This window comes from Chiroxiphia lanceolata, chromosome 6 (genome assembly GCF_009829145.1).
Source record: "Chiroxiphia lanceolata isolate bChiLan1 chromosome 6, bChiLan1.pri, whole genome shotgun sequence".
NCBI classification, from domain to species: domain Eukaryota; kingdom Metazoa; phylum Chordata; class Aves; order Passeriformes; family Pipridae; genus Chiroxiphia; species Chiroxiphia lanceolata.
The window spans coordinates 30,493,324-30,518,685 of NC_045642.1; the positions used below are offsets into that span (position 1 = coordinate 30,493,324).

General features: G+C 42.7%; 1 protein-coding gene across 5 annotated transcripts in view; it reads left to right on the plus strand.

Moving 5' to 3' along the window:
• The window catches only part of ACTN1 (actinin alpha 1), an 88,069-nt gene that overhangs the window by 27,058 nt on the left and 35,649 nt on the right, over positions 1–25,362 (plus strand). For all 5 annotated transcript variants that reach the window (XM_032690803.1, XM_032690800.1, XM_032690802.1 and 2 more), the window contains exons 2-3: positions 14,638–14,752; positions 19,849–19,968. In XM_032690803.1, the coding sequence (XP_032546694.1) occupies positions 14,638–14,752; positions 19,849–19,968 (235 nt within the window). The remainder of the gene's footprint in view (positions 1–14,637; positions 14,753–19,848; positions 19,969–25,362) is intronic.

The window sequence follows — 25,362 nt, forward strand, 5'->3', positions numbered from 1 at the left end:
TGTAGAGCAGGAAAAAGATATCTCAAATTATCAGAGCTATCCTGAAACTTACTCCATGCTTTCCTGAAAGGGTTGCATTTGTACCTATTGATTGGGAGCACTACTTAAAAAGAAAATATCTGGGACTATGTTTAGGATTGAAATGGAGCAACAGAAAGGAAGGGAAAATAGTAACAAATAATATAGAATTGTTTATAAAAATTTAATTTTAACTTTGGTTCTGTTGCGATTTTACTCTTCTTCTGTCTTTGCTCTTTCCCGAGATATTTGCATTAATGCACATCTTGAGACCTTTGTCATAGAAAAAAGAATTGTTCCAATTCTCTTTCTTCCAGTGTAGAACTGGTTTAAAAAAAAAAGCTATCTAGCTCTTTTTATTAAAAATCGCAAAGACACCATAAACTCAGAGGTGCATTCATTTTCCTTGAGGAAAATACATGATTTTTCTTCTTGAATCTCACTTCTGCCCATCTGACAGCTCCTCTTTCACAAGTGAAAACATTGGGGTTTTTTGCTCTCATCCCCTAACTGAGCTTTGGCAACAGTGCTAACATTTTTATACCCAGAATGATGCCTCCTCCAGCCTACTGAAGAATGCATCTTTTATACCAATGGCCTTTCCTATAAATGGAAAGGCTCTGGGTATGTGTGGAGCACAGTGGAAAAAAAAAAACCTGGTGCTGGCACTCACCATCCAGTTTACATCATTTGTCCTCTCTTGTGGTGAACTCTTTGACCTCATCTCCTAGAAATGAGAAAATGCAAGAATTTGAACGTGTCTCTGGCTAGGGTTTAAATCACACTCTGTCCTCAGCCATTGGAGTTGCTGCAAATCCAGCTCCTGCCTTCAGATTATTGATATGCTTTCCTGACAGGCCAGTGTGCCAATTTCCCCAGACAGACACAGTAGTAATTGGTTACATTTGGGCTTATTGTATGTCTTTAGAGGGTGACTGTGGAACAGAGTATGACTTTTAATACAGAACGCAGTCCTGGGCTGATCCCCAGGTCCTCACCAGTCAATGGAGATGTCCATTTGCCCAGGGCATCGATGTTGGAACTTGTGTCCCTTATGTCCCTTTGTGCTCTGACTCTCAGAGAACATAGTTTGAAGCCTCCAGCTCTTTGAGGTGGAAAAGTAGAAACAGCAAACATTTCCTGCTGGGCCAAACTGGCTGATAGCAGTGTTTTCCTCCCTTCTGCAGTGTGTTTCCCGCTATGTTCCCTTAGGTTTTCCTGTCGTCAGGATGGCAAAAATCTCGCTACTAAGTTTAAAAAGAGATCAAATTTTTCTCAGTAGTATCTGGTAAAGTGTTCTGCATGTCTGCTTTTAAATAATGCAGCAGCTCCTTATGGCTCCTTTGGACTTGGTTGGAGTCATCAGACTTTTTCTGTCATTCTGCCACTTTCCCCCACAGCGCAGGGCCTGAACCCAACTCCCTGCAGTCACTGGAAACATTCTCCGTAGTAGCCTTTGCGTTAAGTCCAGAAAATTTGCTGACTGCCTTTCCCAGGCTTTACCTAGGGCAGCTATTCTAACAAGCTCAACACCCTCCCGAAGTATTGCAGATCCCTGGTGCATGTGTCATAAAAGTCTCACTTCCTTTTTTCCTTTTCATAAAAGTTTTGGAAAATTAGACTGTAAACCCATAGCACAACCTTTTAAAATAATAAACAATACTAATAGATATGAGCTTAGAGCTACTATGCTAGTGGGAATTGAAACTGCCTTTGCTAATGGTTCAGGTTGAATAATAGATCAAAGAAAATCCAAACCTGAATGTTTCTCTTTTGCTTGTAGTCCTTGATATCAATCCCACATCTAACTTCTTTTAGATAGTTTTTCTTCCTTTGATATATAAACAGTCTCAAGACAATATAATCAAGGTAAAAATAGATAAAAATACGAGGTTTTGCTCATGATATCAAGTAAATTTTTAAAGGCTACATTCCCCTCAAAGTTAAGTCATATTCTCCTTAGATTCCCAGCCTGGAGTCTTGGTGACTGAGAGCAGGGCAAAGGAGCATGAGTTTGGAACAAAGACAGCAAGCTGAAGGAAGCACAGGAGAGTGCTGTGCTGTCCTCAGCCTGGTGTTATGTTGGTTGAGCTGGCATTGCCTCTCTCTCTCTCCTAATGCAATTGCTACTCTCTTAGGTTTTCTGAAACACTGAACCACAGCAGTCTGGAACAAAGCTCCTGCTGTAGTTATACTCTATCATAATGTTTAATCTTCAACTGCCCTTTTTTGTTACTTTGTTTTAAGATCTCCATCCTGGTCTGAACCCAACATGCTGGGAAGACCTGACCTGAACTCCCCGTCTTTGCACTACTGAGCCTCAGTTCCTATGTTTGCTAGGTGTTAATCTCTACAGGGGGCTGTGCCCTGGACCCCTGTAACAGCCTCTACATTGGATAGCCCTTGCCAAGCTGTGTTTTCCTACCACCACTCTTTCTGGTACCTTAGCTTAGATACTCAGACACCTCTACATTGTTTTTCACTGTGCTATCCAGGTGTACCCACAGACTTGGCACAGATCACTCAAAGCACACCTCAGTACCAGTCAAGGCTATATATGCTGCATGAAAATAGGAGATCCTATCACATGCAGTGCATGTGGTAAGTCTGTGTTAGAAGCTTGCAGTGGCATGCAAATGCCATAAGGCCCATGAAGATGCTCACTAATTTGACCCCTTCTTGGGCTGGGGTGTACACTGAGAAATTGCCTGCTATTCAGTACTGCTGTAGGTAGTTTAAATCCTTTTGTGTCCTAACTCTTAGATGACGTATTCATGGCTCATCAAGGAATATGTCTCAAGATTTCAGAAAAGACCATCTTCATAATCTCACCACCCACAGAAGCACTTTTGCTATCCAGTTGAAATTAAATAACCATGCAATTCAATTTTAAATATGGCTGTCACCTTATAAAATACCTTTTCGCACAACCACAGGACACACAGACGCTGACCGGTATCAATTTGTGTTGTTCCTAGTGGTTTCACGTGCTGGTTATTTTAACTATAAGAGAAAAAACTGTTGAACCTACAACTGTACAAATATATGAGCCCACCTAAGAGTTACAGCCTGGGAGATGAAATGCCTGTGGTCAACTCCCAGGAATTCACTGAGCATCTGATCATTCTGACATGGTTGTCTGTGCGCTGCTGAAGGCCTGCAGGTTCAATGAGACACGTAGTGGACGCACTGGCAAGCTTGTGCCACAGTAAAGGCTTACCTTCCCTTCAGGCACAAGAAGGTGCAGATCTCAACCCTATCCCAATTGTCTGTGCTGGCTTCACAGACATAACAGCTATAAAAAGTGACAACTCCTGCTGCTCTGTGTGACTGAAAGAAGCACATCTACTAGGGATAGATAGAGGAGCAGTTCTACCTTTTCAAAGTCTCTCTGTTGGTCTGTGTTGCAGGGGTGGAGATGGGAGGGAGAAGAGGAGTCAAGGTGGTCCCTGTTCAGTGTTCCCAAGGCTCAGTTCTGTGTTTTGCCTTTTGAAAGACATTTACTGGTCACATGGATTAGCAGTGGGACTTTTTTTGTAGTGCCTTTACATAAATATTCAGTATCTTGCCTTCACCCAGATCAGTTAAATCCTTTAATCCAGTAATAGATGTGACATTCCCTACTCTGACCTGACATTTTATTTATTCCAGAATGGCTGATGAACCTCCCATACAGCTCCCACACAGGCTCTCAATTATCTTATTTCTGAGTAATGGCAACATTCTTTTTTTCTGACCTCCATGAGGCAATCCAATCACACTCACCCAAACAGCTGCAGCAATAATTTGTCATCTATCACTTTTAAACATGCCCTTCAGTTCATGTCACTTCAGTAGCACCCTTTTCTTCACCTTATTAAATATGGGGTACCTGTCTTTGTTTTCAAGTCCCTATGTCACCTCTGCCATTCTTATCTCTCTGCTGTGAGATGTCACCTCACACTTCTATCAACCCCTGATGCCAGCTGTCTGCTCATTGCATTTTCAAACAAATGCTTTCTTGCAATTGTTTGTGCCACCTCTCTCAAATAGGAGTGATCTGCTATAGACAAGCACAGTCCTTTGTTTCCCCTACAGTTAGGTTGCCAGTGCCAAGTGCGTGGACTAAACTAGAGCAAAATGCACCATGGCAGCAAGATGTAGCTATTGAGAACAAGATGATGGCTCCAAACATTGGAGTGTGAGGGAATCGGTCCTGTGGTCTTGCATGGGAGGCTGCAGTTCAGACACATTTACGTAGCTTGTAGGGATTGAGAACTGTTTGTTCCTTTCTTCAGATAGGATCAGTCTTTTTCTGGATCAAACCTCTTTAGTTTACTATGATCTTGATATAGAAGGTAATAAGAAGTAGGTTGTGGGTGTGCTGAGACCACTGCCAGGCATCCTGACTAACACTGCCTCCTTATTTCGAGGTGCACTGTCTCCACCTTCATCAATGGGTCTCATATTGAAAGTGCTTTGGAGCACAGAGCAGCTTTTCACCCTGTGTATGATAGTCCCTACCACAGTAAGATCCCTACCTCTGCTTCTTTGGTAGTACATGTGAATCACAGTCATATTGTCCCAGGAGCTATTTTCTTAATTTTGGAAAATCCCATTTCAAGTGAATGATCTTAACAATTGCAGATCTTGTTCAAAAGGTGAATCCTCTGGAGCTGGGATTGTGTTTCACAGCTGCAAATGAGCATGAGAGCTCTGAATGTTGACAGCACATTGTGTCAGGGACAGTGATGATGGCCGAGGAGACAAATGTATTCATAAGTCTTACTTTTCTTCTGTATGTTTTAGCCAAGAGTTTGTGTTACTGGTGATGAGAGTAAAGCCCAAATACATAGTACATCTATGCCATGTAGCTTTCAGACACTCTATTGGATATAGGTATTCTTCTGATTCCTTGGTCTTTGACAGGGACCTCTCAGGCTTCATGCCAGACACTGCTTTGGGGGCCTTTCTCACTAGAAATGTAGCTGTAGGTTCTTTTATCCAGAACACTTACCATCATACCTTAGAAAATCAGATTATTTCAAGTTTTTTCTATCTTCCAGAGCTGCAGAGTCACTAAAGTTCTGCAGTCTGTAAAGCCCAGCCAGTGTTCTGTGCTAATTTTGCAGCATCCATACAGAGCAGTGGACAAATACATTAAGTTGTTTTGATTATTCAACCTGTTTACTTAGTTCTGCATTTAGAAAGCATGGATAAATGAAGCTGCAACTTCCTCTTCCTCCCATCCCCTTCATCAGCAAAGTAAACAACCAAAGAAGAGCCACGTAGAAAACACCACCTGTGAATCCTCCCAGGAAACTCTGGGTAATCCCAAATGTCTCTCAACCTGCACTGCAGAAGGGCTTTCAGCCAGATCAGCTCCTGCACTGCTGGCTTCGTGGACTTAGTATAAACTGATACCCCCCCCTCCCAGGGCAGAAGCTCGAGACAAATCTTCATCAGAGCAGTTGTGAAGCAATGTGAATCCACTGGAGGGAAGGTCCTTCCCTGACCTGCTTCAAGTTGAAAGACATCTCCTACCCTCGGCCCGTGCTCTCAGAAAAGCCAGAGCTGGCATGGAACTGCATGTCCTGGTTTGTGGTACAGTGCCAGGTGTTTGCTGTCTTCCCCCCAGCCTTTTCCTGGGCTCAGGTGGGTGACACCTCATGATGAAATCAGTACTGGGTCTGGATAAACATTCTGAAAGTGTTTGACTGGATGGTGAGATGTAAAGTGCCAGGCCTGCCATCAGGGACATAAGGCTGCTTGTGAAGGTTCTCCTCCTGGTGTCCTGGCCCAATCCTGTACTGAGCAGTTGGAGTTCAGCCTCCATGAATCAGTCTGGCTTTCATTGGTTTGTTGCCACTCTTCAGTCTATAAATAGTTGCATCCTAGTGCTTGGTAAAGTGATTTCTTCCAGTATAACTTCAAATGCTGTAAAGCAGTTGGGAAACTCAGCATATAAAATGCAGAGACAAGCTCTGTTTAATTTTTCTTATGAGACAGCTTGAAGCAAGTTGACATTTATGAGCTGATTTCATAGGAGAGAGAAGAGCGTAATGAAGAGTCTTGCTAGTCTGAGCTTCATGATAAACTCTAAAAGACCTTACTTCTAGCCAGTTGATATCCTTGTGTATTTTGTTGGGGGGTTTTTGTATGGTTTTTGCATGTCTGAAGGCTTCTTCTAAGTTCCTAGCTATTTGTGCTCCCTGGTAACTCAGGGATAAAGAGAGCTTACACTTTGCTGATCTGAAATGCCAGCCAACTCACTGATTTAATGGTCAGTAGCTTTCAAATGCCAGAAGCAGATTCATCTTGAAATGGTGCAGTTCTGTAGCAGAAATGGAGTTAAAGGTTCCAGAGGCACAAATACATAGAGAAGAACAAATATTTACTCTGTGTTAGACAGGAAGTGTGCTGGATGGAGATTTCTGCCCTCACCACTTAAGCCTGTTGTTAGCTAATAAAAGGGAGTGTTCTGACTCCAAAGCAGTTAATACCTCACCGGTTAAAAACCAACATGGAACATACTCTGGCTTTTTCTTTCTTTGTCCTGTCTTCCGGGATATGAGAATTAAAACCTGTGCAAGACACTGAGAACTGTAGTCCACTGAGCAACAATGAAAACTCCTGCACTGAATTACTTGCGCTTCTTGCAAGTGATGTGCTAATTCATTGCCAGTGTCCAAAAGGATGAACTGACTGTCAAGAGGGTTTATTTTCCCTATGCAGCAATTCTTAGCTACTCTGGACAAGGAGAGGCTTTGGCAGAGAGCTTCACATTGCCAGTGGGATCAATGCCAGCTTCTGGTGTTACACTTAGGGCTGGGACTCTTACTACTGTAGTGTTGTTCTCATCCTGAGCTGGAGAGATGGGTTTTGGGAAGTGGCTAAGAAGTAGTGACTGAGTTCTGTGTTTCCAAGTTGCAGGGACTGTGCCCTGGAGTTGAAAATGCAAGTAAGACTTACAATTTGCCTTTTCACCCTCGGTAATTCCTTATGCAGCCACCAAATGGTTCTTTACGTGGATGCTGGTAATTTATGGTACAACCTCCTGTTTTCAGGGCGTAGCACTTCAGAAGCAGTGTGGGCTATGTTTTGTCTTTCATCTTGGAACTCAGCAGCTGCAATTAAACCAGAACAGGACATTACTGCTGATGCTAGTGGTACTAAATTCCTTTTGTGGAGGTGGAGAAATTGTGCTGCGGGTGTCTGTAATGATTCCTTCTGAATATCCACTTAATTCCTTCAGCCTTTTAAAAGGCAAACTCTATTGGAAAGCAAAGCTCTTCATTGTGAAGCATTCATCTCATTGAGCATCATACATGTAATTCTTTAGAGGTCACCTGCTGATAGTGTAACTCGTCAACACAAACCCATGTCCTGGAGAGTAGGCTTGGAACATAAATACCAAAAGGGTTTATCAAATGCCTTTCTTCTTTTCAAAATTGTATTGTGGCTTCAAATGCAAAGCAACGTTGGAGGTATTTCAGGTTAGAAGACGAAATTGGAGAGTATGGCAAATGGTGACTTTTAATTCAAGATCAAATAAAAGGCACTTTGGGTGGCTCCCTGGACCTGTGATGAGGTGTGTGTAGAGGATCTCCAATACCTGGAGCTCTCCTGCAGGGAGAGGACAGCCATTTGTGAGTATTTTTGGGCATCCTAGCAGACATCCAAGTACACCAAGGACTAATCCAGTAGGTGTAGTATACAGAAGTGAAGGCTATTGTAGGTCTGCACTTCCTCCCTCACCATTGAAAACCACTAATATGTATGTGTATAAAGCTTCTGTCACTTTCAGCATATGGACACCAAAGATATTCAATGGGCCAGTTGTACTTCATGAGGGGCGCTTTCAATGCCCAGTTTTCTTCACTGGGGTTGTTGGTGTGATCTGTCCTGTCCAGACATGTGCCAGGGTGTCAACAGGATCCAGGATTACTTTGTAATTACTCCCCAATTAAATGAGCACCTCCTTGTCAGCTTATATCACAGATTTGGACAGGAAAAGAAGCTGCAACCAAGCCTGTCAATTGAGTCTGTGTTGAGTGTGGGGAGGGTGTTAAGCAGCCACCCACGAGACCCCAGCAGTTCTTCCAAGTGTTTTAAGATGTAAAAGGAGGATTTGGAGAAGAGGGTGCCACAGAAACTGTCAGAGCAGTACCATCAAGAAAGGGAAAAATCACAGCAGAGCCTGGGAGGTAGTGCTGGTAATGAGTTAATGCTGAGTGAAGGGAAACTGAGACAAGATTGTTGAGATTTATTTTTCATGGGCTGCCCAGCTTTTCAGTCCAAACCCTTCCAATTAATAAGCTAATGACGGCCTAGTCTGTCTGTTCAAGGAGCAAGAGAGAGATACTTGTGGTCACTGTGGGTTAGCATACTCCTTAATTGATACAATATATTCAGCTTCCAGACTACCAAGGTGGAAAGGATCCCATTTTAGGGCAGCTGGACTTGCTTTATTAGTAATCGTATTGCTTGAAAAAGCTGTGCAGCAGTTTTCTGGCTGCTCTTAATAAACTATTAGTTATTAAATGATTGCCTCAGTCCTTGTTACAGATAATTTCATTTAAATAAAATTCCTTGCATCGTGGACTCAGCTGTAGAATTTGTTGCAAGAACTAGCCAATCTGTCTCGGCAGTCCTGTACTGAATGTGTGGCATTGTAGTAAGCAGGTGCCATGGAGGGTTTGCTTTCAGGCCAGACAGGGAATGCAGCCCGACTGTGCAGTCTGAAGCCCAGATGCACTGCTCTGTACGTGACTACCAGAAGTGCAGTATTTGCAGCTGGGTAAATTGATTTGGTTTTCCAGCTGTGTATGATGTATTGTTTGAATATCCTGCTTTCTTTTCTGGTGACTGGAAAGGGAATCCTGCTGTCATTTCCCTTACAACACCAGAAGAAAACCTGGGCTAGCACCTATAGCTTTCAGCCTACTCAAGACCTCACTTTGCAGAGCACATGTGTAGACAACATAAAACTGTGCTACTAGGCTGAGATTTGTGTGCTAGCAGGTCCATACCCTTCTTAACAGGAGCCAAACCTTTGTGGACACATCTCAACAGCAGAGCTGTGTTGAAATACTTGATTAAAATTCATCCCCCAGCATAAACACAAGGAAGGAGGGTGCCATGGTGGCTGTGAACACTGCCTCCCTTTGAGCATAGTGGTGGTGGTCCAGAGAGGCACTGCTCCAGTGAATTCTTTCTTTGATTGCTTAAGCCAGACCTTTCTTCTGTCAAAAAGAAGGCAAACAGCACTGCTCTGGCTCAGTTACAGCTCCTCCAGGGCTGTTACACAAATATGGCAGTCTCCTGGCTGTGTCAGAAAGTTTACATTCACCCATGGAAAGCAGGGCTATATGGAAGAGTGATTTAGCAAGGAGAGAAGTAAAGAGCATCTGTAAAGGTCAGATAAAGCTGGAATGTCATTGCTACAACCACAAAGAGATGAAACTGCCCATTTGGGTTTTTTTTAATATCTGTCATTTATATGGTTGTGGTAGCTTTGACATTTACATTGCTGAAATTGCTCAGCAGCTGAAGTGCCTTATGACTGTTTTCTTGCAGCAGAGCTCTCTAGATCTACTCCGAATGGTGTCACGGCACTGCTGCTTTCCAGGCAGAAGCATTCTTTAAACTTTAAAATGTTGACTTACTGTCCCACTTTCCTAGGTTTCAGGAACATTGCCTGAGTCACTTTAGTTCCTGAAAGGTACCCAAATTGGAAAGGACAGCATGGACAGGAAAGGTTATTGGCTTTCAGAAACAAAAGCAAATGTTTGAGAAGTACGAAAGAGTATCAGAGAGTGCATATGTGTATGCACAAGTAATACAGGTAGGTTTGCAGTTGGCAGGACTGAGGGATACCTGGAAGGAGCTGGCTGGAGACGGTATCTCATTAGAGTTTTGGCTGCAGGATCTTTAGCAGTCGCCTGGCTGGTTTTTTTTAACTAACTCATGACTGGGCAAGGGCTAATACAGTGAAGAAGCAAGGACTTTTCATATTGTGTGAGAAAAAGGAAGTGCATTTCTGTTAAAATAGGTATGCAGGTAGGCTTATAAAGGATACCTTAACAGTAAATATGCTGAGGGAGCAGAACAGTTAATCATATTTACTTGCTTTTAGTAACATTTGTTATTCTTTTTATTATCTGACAGGTTATATTGTGGTAGAATATGAAGGTCCTATTGTTCATGCAGCACCCAGCACACAAATAGCAAGAGTTGATCTTGGTGTCAGAGATCTTGCTGATGAAGCTGGGGTGTTTAAAAAAAATATTAAAAAAAAAAAGCAAGCTACAAATCATAGCTAGATGGGAGCAGGGAACATAGAGAGCAATAATGAGAAATGCATCTCCGTGTGCATGCAAACTCACACATGCTCCTTCATCAGGCAGACCTGTGGGGGGGCCTTGGTGGTCTAATGTGTCCAAAAATGAAATTAAGTATATGGAAAAATCCAAGGACCAAGAAACACAGCTCTGTTTGCACCTCTTCTGCAGTTACCATAGAAAATTTATGGTGTGAGGCTTTTGCTGGTATGTTTTTGTGTTATTATTTAACAGTAAGTAGTTTTCCACCTCTGAAATTTCCATAAGCCTCAAGATTAACAGAGTATTTCTTTTCTTGTCTTTGGGGCAGGGAGTTAGAAGTAAGCAGGAGAATAATCTCCAGGATTCTGTGTCTGCAGACAGCAAGGAAGCAGATCTGAGGCTTCAGAGCAGCTTCCCACCTGGCAGTGTATTTCTGCCCTCTGAACTGGGGTGCAACTCACCCCAGCAAATGCAGGTGGGGTGTTGGTTTGTTTTTTTTTCTTGCCTGGCTGATCCCAGGGCTGGACCTGCACCAGAAAGTTGGCTGGCTGCTCTTGACAGGCCTTTCCACTTTTGAAAACTTGTTTGCTGGTGACAGGCAGCACAGCAGGGTTTAACAGCCACCCAAGCCAATTGCCAGCATTATCTGTGACTCAGGGCGTGGAGAGGAGTGGCTGTGCTGTCCAGAAGGTGGATGGGTCGAGTGGGTGGTTTCGGTAGGTTTCCTAGAATAACAAAAAGTATCCTTTGCAGATGCGTGAAGCCAAGGCAGTAAAAATGAGTCTAAACAAGACTACCAGGACTACGAGTCTCAGCGGACAGCAAAATTTTCAGCTCTCCCTTCTCTTGCCCCCCTCTCCACTCTTCTGCTGCATTTCTCTGGGCTTCTCCTATCTCTGTTGAATCTCTTTCCATTTTACTACTTTTAAGTAAGAAGATATTTTACCCCTGTGCAGTATATGCAACAAATGCAACATAAAGCTGTTTTCTGATGATTGTGTTATGATAAGATGTTGCTCTGGGTTGGTCTGTGAAGAATATAGTTTGTGAGTCCCACTGCAGTTATTAAAAGTATTCGTAATCCTACTTTCTTGTAAAATGGCCTAATGCATTCACACCTGGCTGCTGATGGTTGCTGTTTGCATATGCTGTTGTGCTGCTCATGGTATTATGCTTATTGGAGTTCATGTTGAGCCTGAAGGATGCCTTGAAAAAATGTCTGCACATCTGGGAGTTATCTAGTGGGAAGTGTGTGTTCTGTTTATCAACCCTTCATGATCCATGTTCTTGAAAAGCTGAGGTGTTGGTTCTGCCACTCATGGCTAATGGCAATGTTTTGCAGGATTGTTTCACTGCAGCATGTCTAAGGTCATGATGAGGTGGAGATGGCTCCAGTAGAGAACCTGGAGTGCTGGCTCTGTGACTTTGTTTTCCTTCAAGCCCTAGGTGACTTTTACAGCAATAAAAATATTTCACTGATCTAGCTATCCTGCCAGACTTTATAATAATGCAAAATTTAGAAGATTTGCATATAATTTCATCTGTGTTTATTGGAAATGTAGACCTGGTCACCCTCTTCCACTCTCAAACTATGCAGAGGGATGCCTTTGTTGAGCTCTGTTAGGATTATCAGTGATTTAAAGCAGAACTTTCTGGTCTGCTTTGGGCTGATGGAAAACAAAACTAAAATTGTTTCAGAGAAGTCATACAAGAAATAAAAGTGCAGCCTTGTGGCCTGTGAGTTAGATCTCAGGCTTCCTTCTCAAGTCAATACAAGTTTTGTAATGTCACCCAGGACCAGGCACTACCTCTAAGTATCTTGCTTTGTCTGCTTTCCAAATATGAGAAGGAGGTTCATGGGCATCCACAATGTTTCTGATGTAACATGCTCTCATATCTTGATATATGATGATAATGTAGCATTCGAAAGCATGTCTGCTCTCATTTGCCCTTCTGGAGGAGTGAAGGAACCTGGCAGCAAAAGGGAGCCAAATAAGTTAACCTTTCTTCTTATAATACAGTTCAGGCACTAGAAGGAAGAATATAGGACCAAAAGGATGTACTTCAGGATACAGGGCCCTTTTTCAATTAAAATCACTCTTATTTGAAAAAAAAACCAAAAACAAACCTCTTTTATTTTTCAGGGGATTAACAAGAAAAAGCAATAAAAGGTGCTTAATGTCTTACACTTCTTTTTTTCCAGTCTTCCAAATCTGGGAGGAAACCAGGCCATCTTGAAAAAAGAGATCCCAGACTTTCACAATACATGCATCTGTCTAAAGGGCCATTGCCATGAAAGTATTTACAGCTGCACTGTTATCCTGCTCTATCCCAGAGTCCCAGTGGAGAGCAAGGACAGAGCACAGCAGTGGGAAGCTCGACAGCTGTTGAGCAATGCTTTTTACAAGTAAAGATTCTGCCACACTATTTGTAGTCTGGTAAACTCAAATGAAAGCAGGTTAGTAGTGAAAATGCAGCTTTGATACAACTGAGAACAAGCCCTTTGCCATTTGGGGTAATGTTTCTTTTGAAATCCTGTGTGTGGTGTAAGCAGTCGTGAAGTATTTCTAAATTTTTGGCATGCTATTCTTCAGTATGAGTCCTTACTTCTGTGGTTCCCCAGCAGCCTAAGACAGAATGGCTGCTGTGGTCCACTCCACCCTCCTGCTTGGCCCATGTATGCCAAATTTTCTCCTGCAGAGGCTTGTTAGACTGTGCTGAACTGTCTCCATGCACTACTGAGCAGAAGACTAGCCTTAAGAAAGTAAACAGTTCTTTGCTGGGTCAGTGAGTCGAATTGGCTCTCAGATCACATCTGGGAGAGGGAGGGAAGAGTTTTCTTGTAGTATCACTGAGCTTGGTTATTTTTGAGAAACCTCACCCTTCTATTTAAAGAGTGATTGAGGGGTTATCAGGTTGTACAAAGGAAAGGGTTTGCTTGGTGTCCTATTCAAACACTGTGAAATGCATTCGTTAGCACTTGAACAAACTTGTCCTCTTTGAAAGACCTGGTTTCTACCATTTACTCTTGGAACAGTAGTTTTGTGTCAAACAGCTTCTGCGTCTTCAAGTTTGGCTCTATGATTCTCGCCTGTTTAACTCTATGCCACACAGAGGTGTCTGAGGTGTTTTATATTTGCTTCTTGTGTTTTGACCATCAAATGGCAGCACTTTTCTCTTTCAGACCCTTTTACACAGTGCTCTTTTGAGATGATCCCTACTATCCTATCTCTTGGAAGAGGCGGTCTCTCCCCTGTCCCCACATGCCCATTGTTCAGAGCATGGGCTTACAAATTGTAACCACAGAAAATGTGTCATGTCATCTGTTGTGGTGGAATTAATTTCTCTCATATGAGAGGTCCTTTTATCCTGACCACTTGAGGTCAGAAGGTGCTTTCAAAAAAGAGTTTTGTTTAGCCTGAGTACTACTGACTATGTTGTGGTTTGTATCTCAGTTTGTCCCACACTTCAAACTCATTTTTCCAGTGGTGGTGCACAATATCACTAATTACAGAGTGGCTATGATTTTTATTATTGAGATGGCTGCAGTGGTGCATCTGCCAGAGGCTCTCAAATAGTAGGAGTTTGGAGCTGTGCTAGACAGTGGTGTTGCTAAGTGATCGTTACTTATATCCTTTCTAGGACCTGCACTTCTTCTGAAATGAGTGATAATAGCATCATTATTCCGAAAGTATTTACTCCTTCACATGATGGGGGAGGGGGAGAAGGTGGGACAGTCACAGGGAAGGGAAGTCTACTCAGCAGTTAGTGAGTGAGAATGGAGGCAGCAGGACAGACACTACTGGGATGTGGTTTATGTGGCTGAGGAGCTCAACATGTTGTCCCTTATTGTCTGTCTAAGGGTTGCGGTGGTTCTTTTTTTTCTCAAGCACCTGTCTAGAGACAAGAAGATCTGAAATGCTGTTCTCTGTTCTCCTTCATATTATGTTAATATGTGTCATCTAACATCGCTGGAGTCCCTAGCAATCTGAGCATGCTTTAAAATCGGTTTCGAGGTATTCCAAACCAAACAGAAAATGAGAAGCCTCTCCAGAAAATCCGATGTGCTGGAGCTGTAATGTGACAGTCTGACTCAGACTCCCTCTTTTATGGGAACACCCTGAAACTTCTTTGAATATTTTGAGGTGCTATCCCTTGTGGTCCACAAGGACATCATGTGGAAAGGTGATAACCTAACAAGATTTGAACCTTTGTCATTGTACCTAGCAGCACTGCTTTGGTTGTGAACTGTTGTTTTGTTTCTGTGAAGATTACTAACTGCTTTTTTTTTCTTGCTTTCTTTCCTATGTTTTAGACATTTACAGCATGGTGTAATTCTCACCTCCGCAAGGCTGGGACACAGATTGAGAATATAGAGGAAGATTTCAGGGATGGTCTTAAACTCATGTTACTTCTGGAAGTCATTTCAGGTGAGAGAGGTTATGTGTGGTGTTCTCAAGTTCTCAAGCATCTTTGTGCTGAAATCCGTCCTCCTCCTCCTTTCTTGCAGAATACGGACTGCAAGGGCTGTAATGCTGCAGATTTTGCTTCCTGATTTAGAACAAATTTCTCCCTAATGAATATCTGTCTCCAGCAGTGACCATTAATGTACTTTTGAAATGTACTCCAAAGCTCATGGCCTGTGCAGGCTGCCCACTGTGTTCCTGCTTCTGCCGCTCAGCTTTGCCTGTCAGGAATGCACTGCTTCCTGTGAAGGCTCAAGCAATGGCTTTTACTGCTTGGCAGGGCTGATGAAACAGCTCTGGGAAGTGTGGGAATGCTGCACTGGCAAATCATACCAAAGCCACATGGCAGTGGGAGTACGATAGAAGTTATTTGAAGAGAGGAATCAAACCAATAAATCTTTTGTGTTCTTCAGTTTCAGCTGTGACTGAAGTCATTCCATTCTAGTTTTAATCTGAACTCAGTGCTCAAGCCTTCATGGGAAAATAAAATCCCCCCGAAAAGCAAAATCTCAAAAAACTCAGTCTGAAATAAAAGCAGTGGCATGAACAAATTAGGTTGTATTTGTTTTTACTCCAAGTCACAAATGTCCCACTACTAGATAGATATCTCCCAGGGATTGTTTCATATAAGCAGTAATCCCTTTTGATGTGCTGATGAAATAAATACCTTAGTAAAGTGTCATGGGAGGCACTAAGAGAAAGACTGTATGTGTGAAACTGGGTTTGTGTGCTCACAGACTGTCTTTTGGTGGCTTTTGAGCCAGTTACAGCAACCCAGTGACTTGCACTCCTGACGTTGGTGCTTGTTCCAAAATGGCCATGATCGAAGCACTCGGACTGCCTTCCCTCTCTCCCTTCTTTTCTTTCCTTTCCCTTCCTCTTTGCCAGTTTCTGCAAACATGCTATCAGTATACTGTCAGTGTTTTTCAGAATTTATGCATATAGAATGAAACCTCAGGGGTTTTGCCCATGCTTGTGGTTTGGAGGAATCAGAGTTCAAAACACTATCAGAGCTTTGCAGCATGCACATTTTTTCTGCAGTGCCTGTAAGAAATGAGGTAGCAAAGTTGTATTGGTTTATTTTCTGTATTTAGGTACCTTTGCAGAGGCAGGGCTGCAGCCTGGACAGCAGGGCAGATGGGCTTTGATGGCTTACTTTCTAATCACTGGACTGGAAGAAAGGGGAGAGAAGTATGTAGAGGAGAGGGCAGATGAGGCTCAGTGCTAAAGCAGGGGGTCTCCTGTCTCACACTGCTTAATTTCCTTGCATTGTCTCCCACTCTTCCTCTCCTATTGTCCCTTTGGGAGCCCACTGGCAGGGCCTGTCAGATCCGCCTCAGTTTGGGAAGAAGCTAGTGGCTTCCAATTGCACAGGTGGTGTGGGCAGAGCGTGTAGCTATCCCAGTGCAGAGCAGCTCTGTGCCTGCAACTCGCTGCTAGATGAGTGGGCAAATGCACGGAGAGCAGCTGGGGACTGCATCCCACCAGAGACCATGGTCCTTCACACACATAAGACTGAGCATCCTTTCCCTAGAGACAGCAGAAGCTAGAACTAAGTTCTCCTAAGTGGCAAAAGAAGATAAATTTAGCACATTTTTTCCCCATTTCATTTCTGTCATTGGCAGTTCCATTATCAGTTGTGAGCCCCACTGATGATACAGATCATATAGCTACTGGCTGTACTAGCAGCCCTTTTGGTCTGTAGTTGGGGAAGCACCAGCCCATCTGAGGAGCAGCATGTGGGGATCTCCTGATGTTTGGCAAGGGTTCGTCTGTAAGTTCTTGCCATGGTTCCCACTCATCATTGACCAAAAGGGTGAGTCCCTGGAAGACTATTAGCCCTCTAGTTCTGGCTTCTGGCTTGCCTTTCAGCTCTTGGCTCACACCTTCCTCTTCACATATACTGGGGAGCTGCAGAGCTGCTGATGGGAATTTGGCATGGGTAGGGTTACTCTATGAGGCTGATCTCTAACCCAGAGGATGAAGGCCAGAAGAGCTTTCAGCCATGGGAGCACTGGTCCAGGTTGGCTGAGAGCCATGCAGAGCTGAGTGCCTCCTCCACCTGGCTGTATGGATGGGATGTATGGAAGTAAAGTCTGCCCCTGCTGTGGGGTGGTTGCTGCCACCCTGCCATGGTAGGAAGGATGGAGCCTGCATGAGGGAAGCTACTGGAGGCCCTATGGTGGAAGAGGGACTTTGTCACTGGGACTGTGGGAGACCTGTTTCAGGGCAGACATCATGTGTGTCCTTGGGAGCACATTGCTACCAGGCAGCTAGGGCAGGTAAGAAGCAGTTTTCCCATTTGATGCAGTTTCCCAAAGTTGGGAAGCAGTGATGATCTGCAAGAGGAACATGCTTCAGTTTTAGTCAACCTAGTACCTTGTGATGGTGAGCTGTGCTGCTGACAGGTCCTCTTTCAGCTCCACCAGAGCCCCTTGGTTCCCCAATCTCTGTGCACTGGCAGAAGTTCCACAGACAGTCCTGGGACTTCCTCATTGCAGGTCCTCTCCTGCTGGAAGTAACAACTGCAGCCTCCCCTTGAAATTGCCCCAAAAGATACAGTTCTGTTTTTCACCATGTGTTTCCTTCCCTAGAGAAAGCCATTTTGAAAATAATACTACAAGACTGAAAAAGGCTGAACTGACATTTAGTACTTTTAAAATAAAGTTATAAGACTCTTCCCCCCCCTCCCCCAACAGAAGGAGGGACTAATTGATTTTTTTCCTAAATGAACTTGTAGTAAACAACTTCTATGCCAACACATCCTTGCATTGTTTAGCGCTTAAAGTACAGCCTTGGGCTAGTACATGAGAATCAGAGAATGGAAGCAAGTAGACCGTTTTCATTGTCTCAGCTGGGAGAAGTACTGAGAAATAAAGCAATGATGCAAATAGCTGAAAGAAGAACATATTTCTAGCAGGCTTCCTTTTAACAGTCTACATCATTAATAATATATGACATGGAACCAGGTGATGCTTTTTTCTGGAAAACTAAATTTGTAATAAAGTCCAAGTCTGAAGGAAATAGCCACTTGGTTTTGGAACTTAAGAAGTACACAAAAAAAGGATTCTAATCTGAGAAAGGGAGACTGCAATTTTGCAATCACCAGCACTGCTGTCAGGGGGAACAATTCTGCTCTTCCCAGCCTCAGGGAGAGCAGTTCAGCTGCTCTCCTTCTGTATTGGCATTGCACATGCGGCCACAAGGTGAATTGGATCAGCTTGCTGTTCCAGCTGAAACCTAATCGCTTGTCTTTATTTTTGTTTTTGCAAGGCTAGTTTACAGTCACATGAGCTGAAGAAAATGATTATTTTTTAGCTGGCTCAACCCATTTGTTGACGTTTGGTAGCATAAGTCTGCTTAGGTCTATTGTAAAACTAAATGTATAAATGTCATTGTGAAACTGTCACAAAAAATGCTTCAACTGTTCTTTAGAATTACTAGCATTGTCCAAGTGGAAAAATAAAGCAAGGTACCATGATGTGTACTTAAGGTTCCATTGAAGTAAAACAGATTTTTTTTTTTAATCCTAGGATGGAGGTAGTAGCATAAAATACATTTTTTTACTTAAATTGCCAGACACCCATGTTCCATTTTGAAAATTAATCTCTTTTTATCCTTAAGCGTGAGAGCTAATGACACCAACTTGCAGTAACCACTGAAACATTTCTATAGGATTTTAATTTCCAGCATTTTTTTCTTGTAGGGCATGGTTATGGAGATAATATTTTTTCTCTATTTTAGCTTTTCCTCACTCCTGTGTTGGGAAACAAGCCAAGTACTTTTCTTTCTCACACTTAAGCATTGAATAAAGGTTTTGAGTTAGCAGGCATTGGCTTAAATATTCAGTTCAAGATACAGCAGGAGACTTTTGGAACTGAGTAGGTCAGGTGAATAATTACTTGCCTAGACTTGCCTATTTGATCTCTTTTTAATTATAACTTTTTTTTTTCTAAAGTGCAAAACATACTTGTATTTTCTTTAGATCGTTTTTATATTCTGGAGCTTGTGATCTGAAAGTGGACATTCTGTTCATTTTTGGTGTTGTGTGTCACACACAGATGATTCCTGATATCGCATCTAATTATATTTCTAATTGAAGTTCCTTTGAAAAGTCCACCTGTCCATCCAAGCTTTAATTTGCTTTCTCTGAGTGTTGGGTTATTGTTAGTAAAAGTAGACTGTGAGCATAATTACAGGCAGCCTATCAGGAAGGACATGACTGCACTTAATGCAACTCTTTCAAATAAATACAGTCAGGAAAATGCTTTTCCAAGTCTTTCAGCTTTGTTGCAGTCAGGAACTGTTGTTATCCTAAGACTGATTTCTATCAGAGATTAACCTGCTCTTACCTCAGGGGTAGGCTGCTTCCTTCTCTGTGCCTCATTATAAACATTTAAAATGAATGGCTGTGTAGGAGACCTTGTGTACAGTTACAGATACATCAAACTTAATGGAAAGGAGTTGAGATGACAGTCCTGACAGTTATAAAGCCACTTGCCAAAGAATTATTTAATTTCCTGAAAGAGGCAGTTTTGGCCATTCAGTGTCGAGACCAGAGAGGTAGGAGGTCTGTTTCTTGGTTGGGGGTAAGAAAAGGCAAGCTGTAAGATCATTCTCATATTTAACTGTAGGGACTTCCATGGAGAGATTTGCCTTGTAAATTGGATATTGCAAATGCTGGAGGAGACCTCCTCACTTGCCTTTGTCAGGGAGGGAAATTCGTGCTGTTTCCAAGCATCCTCCTCACCTGTGGTTCATGGAGGTTAGTTCTACTGCCTAGCTCAGTGGGGTTTCAGCTGACCTTTTCACTGCTGATACAAACCTGCTCTGAAAAGGGGAGGTTCTGACAGGTTCTCTGTTACTGACTTATATCTGATGCAACAAAAGATACTTTTCTGTCTTTCTGGGGCTGTCCTGGGCTGTGAGTGTGGCTGTCCTGAAAGGATGTTCTCTGCCTGGCTGAGCCATGGGAGCCACCAGCATGGGAAACACTCACCAGGGAAAAAGAGGTTCAGAATTGTTTTGTAACACTTTTTTTTTTCCTCTTTTCTTATTAGGTGAACGTTTAGCTAAGCCTGAAAGAGGCAAAATGCGAGTGCACAAAATATCCAATGTGAACAAGGCCTTGGATTTCATTGCCAGCAAAGGAGTCAAACTAGTATCTATTGGAGCAGAAGGTAAGGAAACCAGCTGGTTTGTCTGGGCCCAAGCTATGCTTAGTCATTGTCTTTCTTATTGGCTGCATGTCATTTCCCTTTGCACCTCCCTAGCCCTACCATGTTCTTGTAGAATAAGCCATCGAGTTAAAAATGGGATATAGTAGACCTTTACTCTGGATTTAAATCCTGCCTTCACACCAGACTGCTAAACCTGATTCCCACTTGGGCTTATGAATCAGGTCCTCCTGCTTTTCTTCTGGTTTTCATGAGTTAAGGAAAACTTTGGGCAGTGGCAGAAACAAAATAATTGAGATATTTTTTTCTCAAATGAATAAAAGTCTCAACTGAAGCATAGCTGAAGGAAAGTATTTAGCTAGTTGCAGAGCTGCCGGGGAAGATCGCCTGTTGCTGTAGGACACTGCATGGGTCAAAGCCAGGTGCAATCCCCAGCACAGGACAAAGACCTCAGAGATTCCAGTTTTCGGGGCTTCCAGTCTTCTTTTCGTGCACCCCAGAAAGCTGGGTGCTTGAGACCTGTGTATTGTTGTGTAGAGATCATTGTGGGCAGCATCAAGGGATGCCCCCAGGAAGAACTTGCGGATCATGCAGAAAGCAGGCAGTTGTGTAGTTTTGTCTTTTTAGCAAAGATGGTGAGTGTTTTGCAGATATGTCACCCAAGACCCAGAAGGGCTTGCAGGTTTTCCTGACATTTGTTTTGCTTTGTTCTGGATCTGTGTGTAAATGCTGCCTATGGACTCTGGTTGTCACTTGCTGTAGAAACACTCTGCTTCTATGGTATTTCTAGGTTTGTATTTACAGTGACCATGGAAAATGAGGGAGGTTTGTTATCTCCACCTTGCAGATGGAAATACATGGTTTCTTTAGGGAAATTCATGACACAACCAGGAAATGAGCCCATGATACTGTTCTGGATGAGCATTCCTCCTTTGGGAGGGTCCTGGAGCTACAGGGCTGAGCCCTGCCTGTTCTCAGCTCATGAGGTCAGTGCAGTCTCAGTGTGCTGTCGCCAATTTTGACCTTTCAGGCATGCTCTTGGGGCATGTCCAAGACATGTACCCCACTCTATGGTTCCCTTGTTCCATGTCAGATCAGGCAGAATACCTCTGCCACTGCAGGGGCTTGTGTTTATCTTACCAAGACCTTTACCTCAACATGCTGCTTTAAATTCATGGAGACTTTGGAATAATTTGGAACTAGCGTCCAGGGACATTGCAGACACCTCTTTACTGTGTTGGGTATAGAAGAGCAAAATATAAGAGGTGAATGGCTGAATGATATTGATATTTTCCATGCAAAACTTTTCTTCAGATTTCTTAGCTTTTCCAATGGTAGCACCTTGAGGCTATTTTTGGCCTTGAGTATTGCTTATGTAGCACAAATACCTATCTAAGGTAATTTTTGCCTTTAAAAAAAGACTGATGTGTCCAGTGTCTGATACAATAGTCCATATCTATGTGGGACCCTTTTCAAGCTAGAAGTTGGACCTGGAGTGAGAGGTCTTCCACCTTTAGACAGCTCCTGTTGTCCTTTGGATCTCAGACAGACATTTGAATCCTTCTGGGAGTCTAAAGCATGTGCAGTGTTTACCTTTCTTTCCTGCTCTCCTGCTCTATTCCCCTTTTTTATTCTCCTGATTCTGCGCTCTCTGGCACTAGTTTCTTTTCCTCTTTTTCCGCTGGATTTTATTTTTGCTCTCTACTCCTTAGTCAGCTGTGACTGTACCCTTAGAGCACCTAGAAATTATTTGCAAGTAAAATGATCTCTGACCAAAGATCACTAGGGCCCAGTTATTCAGTATGGATTCGTAGCAGTTACCCTGTTCAGAAATAGACTCTGAGGTGCCATTTTGAGACAGAAGTATGTTTCATATCAGTCTGAATGGTGATCCTGTCCTCCCCTGCCAAATGTTTCCTGGCTTTCCTTTGTCCTGTTTCCCATGTGGCTACATGGTGAATACACATGGGTTTCTTTATACTACCAAAAGTAGCACGGCACTGAAGTTTAGACTAAGGGTTAACTTTGATTTTTATAGAGAGTGCTTGGGCCTGTGCTGTGATGCCAGCTAAGGACATGTAAGTGTGATCACATCATGGACTCCCCAACCCCGGTGCTTGCCCTGCACACAGACTGAGCCCAGGCCACTCTGGTTGTCAGCAAGAAATATAACCTGGTGCAGGGGCTTCTGCCCAGCCCATCTAGGTCTTTGCTGTACAGTAAATTGCACATCAGCTATAAAAATAGACTTTTACTTTGGACAGCACAGCAGTTAATTCTTTCCGCAGAAGGGATTATAAACCTTCCTGGAGCATAAATCTTAAGGACTTACTTTCAGACTTTAAGAAGACATCATGCAGCAGCAAGCTAGAAGATCAAAACCAGTGAGTCAGTCATAACTCTGCACCAAGAAAATGAGCCGTAGATGCCTCAATCAGGTTGGACTGATCTAGGAAGTTTTCTAGGTGGCTTTTCTCCCAGAGGAGAAAACCACCATCCAGCAGCAGTGTAGTGGTACTGGCTAGGACAGCACACTCCTTACCCTTGGGTGTCTTGCTCCATCTCTGGGTATCTGCTGGGCAGCAAGGTCCTGTGTGAAGGTCCTGTATCTGCAGGCCAGCTGTAGTTCTCTGCACACATTGGCCATCAATGTCCTGGCTTCTATTTATTCATTTATTTATTTTTATTTTATTCTAAACACTGTTAACCAGAGTCCATAGAATCGAAGTAGTTCTAGCATTCAGCAGGTAAGTGTAAATCTGGATCAAGGAAGAGACTAACCTGGTACAGCTTCCAAATGGTTTTCATCTGCTTTGAAATCTCACTGTCATCTGACACCTCAGAAGCCTTCTTTTGATGTGATAGATTCCATTGTAATGTCAAATGATCCTGGGATTTAACAGATTGAATAGGTCAAGTATGTGACCCTAAAACTTGTTTTATTTTTAATCTGTATAGAAAGTTGCTGCTTTCTTAAAAAGATCTGGTTCCCTTCAACATACAGATAACTTTGAATGAACTGATCCCTATTCTCACCTGTGAAAGTGAAAGGAAAAATAAAACTTAGAGATTTCAACATTTGTAGAAGTCCTATCTGAGCAAAACATCTATTGAAGCGCCAGGCAGTGCAAGCAGGCACAGTGGAAAGTGGGGGAAAATAGGGTCCCTCCATGTCAGTGAGTGAAACACAGCATTGTATTTGTCCCTATGTCCTGTCCACTCACAGTTAGGGACTCCAGAGGTACACCCTTAACAACAATGCCAGCTATCTGTCCTAAATCTGACTGGACCATCATTAGCAATTTGCTTTCTGAAGATAGGGTCATGGATACTCGTTAGGATAAACAAAATGCAGAACAGCCTTTATTTACGTCACCGTTGTTGTTCTGTGTCTCCAATTCCCAGATCATAATGCTATCCTGCCAGTTGTTCATACCCTGCAACAACTTCTCTCCATGGGTAACCAGAGGCTGTGCTCTCATGGGCAGCTCAGAAGTAGCTGGGGGGGGATAGCAGTTTCTGTATTGTATTCTGCTTCTAACTACCCAGGCCATGGCAGAAAAGTAATCTTAATAATCTTTGCATTTTTCAAAATGAGTTCGTGCATTTAAAAAAGGTGGTGGCATTTTAAAAGGCACATCTCTATAGCCAGCCAGTCTTCCTTCCTGAGGGCTGGATATTTGTCAGATCCTTAATTGGTTGTCAAACAAGTGGATGAGAGTACTGTAGTTTTTACATACTTAGTTCACGTTATTTGGTACAGTAATGGGAGGTAGGTGGAAGCATATTCACTGACACAAAAAATTTCCTTCCAGTGGACACAGATGCCTCACGAGCTTTAGCCAGCAACTGATCAACTCCCAGGTTGAATGTAAATCACATTAATAACATGTGCTTGCTGCTGCTGTTCAGACAACAGCTGCTAGTGGTGGAGGAAGTACAGACGGTGTTTGCAGAGATCCTGCCTAGGAAGAGCACTTGGAAAGCATAGTCAGGCAGAAGATACTGTCTGATTGCTAGCCTTTTAATATGTGAATTGCTCTCACATTACTGAGCATTCCTTATATCAGCAGGGAACAAACACAGTATCTTTAATTAAACATTACATTGTTCTAGCTTTGTAGTGTTACATTCAACTTTTTAACACTTCCTGTGGAGTTTCTTTTTCTTCATCGCCAGGAAGCAGAAAGCCTCTTGCAAACCTGTTTTGCAACCACGTTTTTCACTTTTGTTTCTTGGCCATATTCCACTATATTAGAAAGAAACTGGCAGCAGCTGAAGAGTGCTGAAGGGATCCTCAAGGAAAAGGAGGTTAGCATTGGGGAATGCAGGGGTGGAAAACCAAGTAAGTGAGGGCCAAAGAGCATAAGGCCTTTCTGATCAGGCTACCTGACTGTAATCAGGTTGCCAGGAGTTTTTTAGCACTAGAAATGAAAAATGCTTGCCTGCTTCCAACAAATAATAGAAATTCTGTCAACTCTATTTAAAAGAGAAAAAAAGAAAAAGACTGGGGATTGTGTGGCTTGTTAAATGTGCATCCTGGGATGATCACTCAGTAATCTCACTGACATCAGTATCTGCTTGGTAGGTGGTGAATTTTCTCTATATCAAGAAAAAGAAAATGATATATAGAGATGAAGCAGTAGAAATACTCTGTATTTCTTCCAGAGCAGCTTTGTTTTGGTTCACTGCTAAGGAATAATCAGATGGGAGCAGGGAGTACATCTTCCTTTTTAAATGAGTAATGTAGTGAAGAGGACTGGGGAAGAAGGGGTGCTTCCACCTTAACTCCACCAACTAATTTTATAAAACTGGAATTTGACAATGTAACCAGAGCAGAGTGCTGAGTTCTTATGCCACATTAGCAACTTAGAGCTATCTGGTTTTATGTAAGTGTCTTGACCTTTATTTCTAATTAAAATCCATGGAACAGTAATATTAATTACCTGTTTCAGCTCACTGATTGATTTATTAGTGTTCATGAAGCGTTTTCAGCATTAAAGTATTGTCATCAGATTTTAATCTAGCCCATTAAAATAGAGAGCTCTATTTAGTTTCAGATCTTAAATATATCCTAGGGGAGTCCTGCCAACTGCTGTGGTTTTTAAAAGCTTTGGGTTTTTTGCTTTTTGAAAATCCCCACAAAGATCTATCACATGAACAAAACAAGCAAGCTGAAAATATAGATGCTTTCTTATATATTTTAGCTGCAGTATCTCAAGTATCTGTAACAATAGTAAGGATTTTCCTTTAAGTTGATTGCAGTGCTTTTTTTGTAGGGGCAAAAAATGCAGGAAGTGCAGAACTGAGTATACTTGCCATCACATGGCATTTTCTTGCATCAGCCTAGCAGACAACCCCCTGACCCTAAAATGCCTGTAAAAAATTAATTTGTGA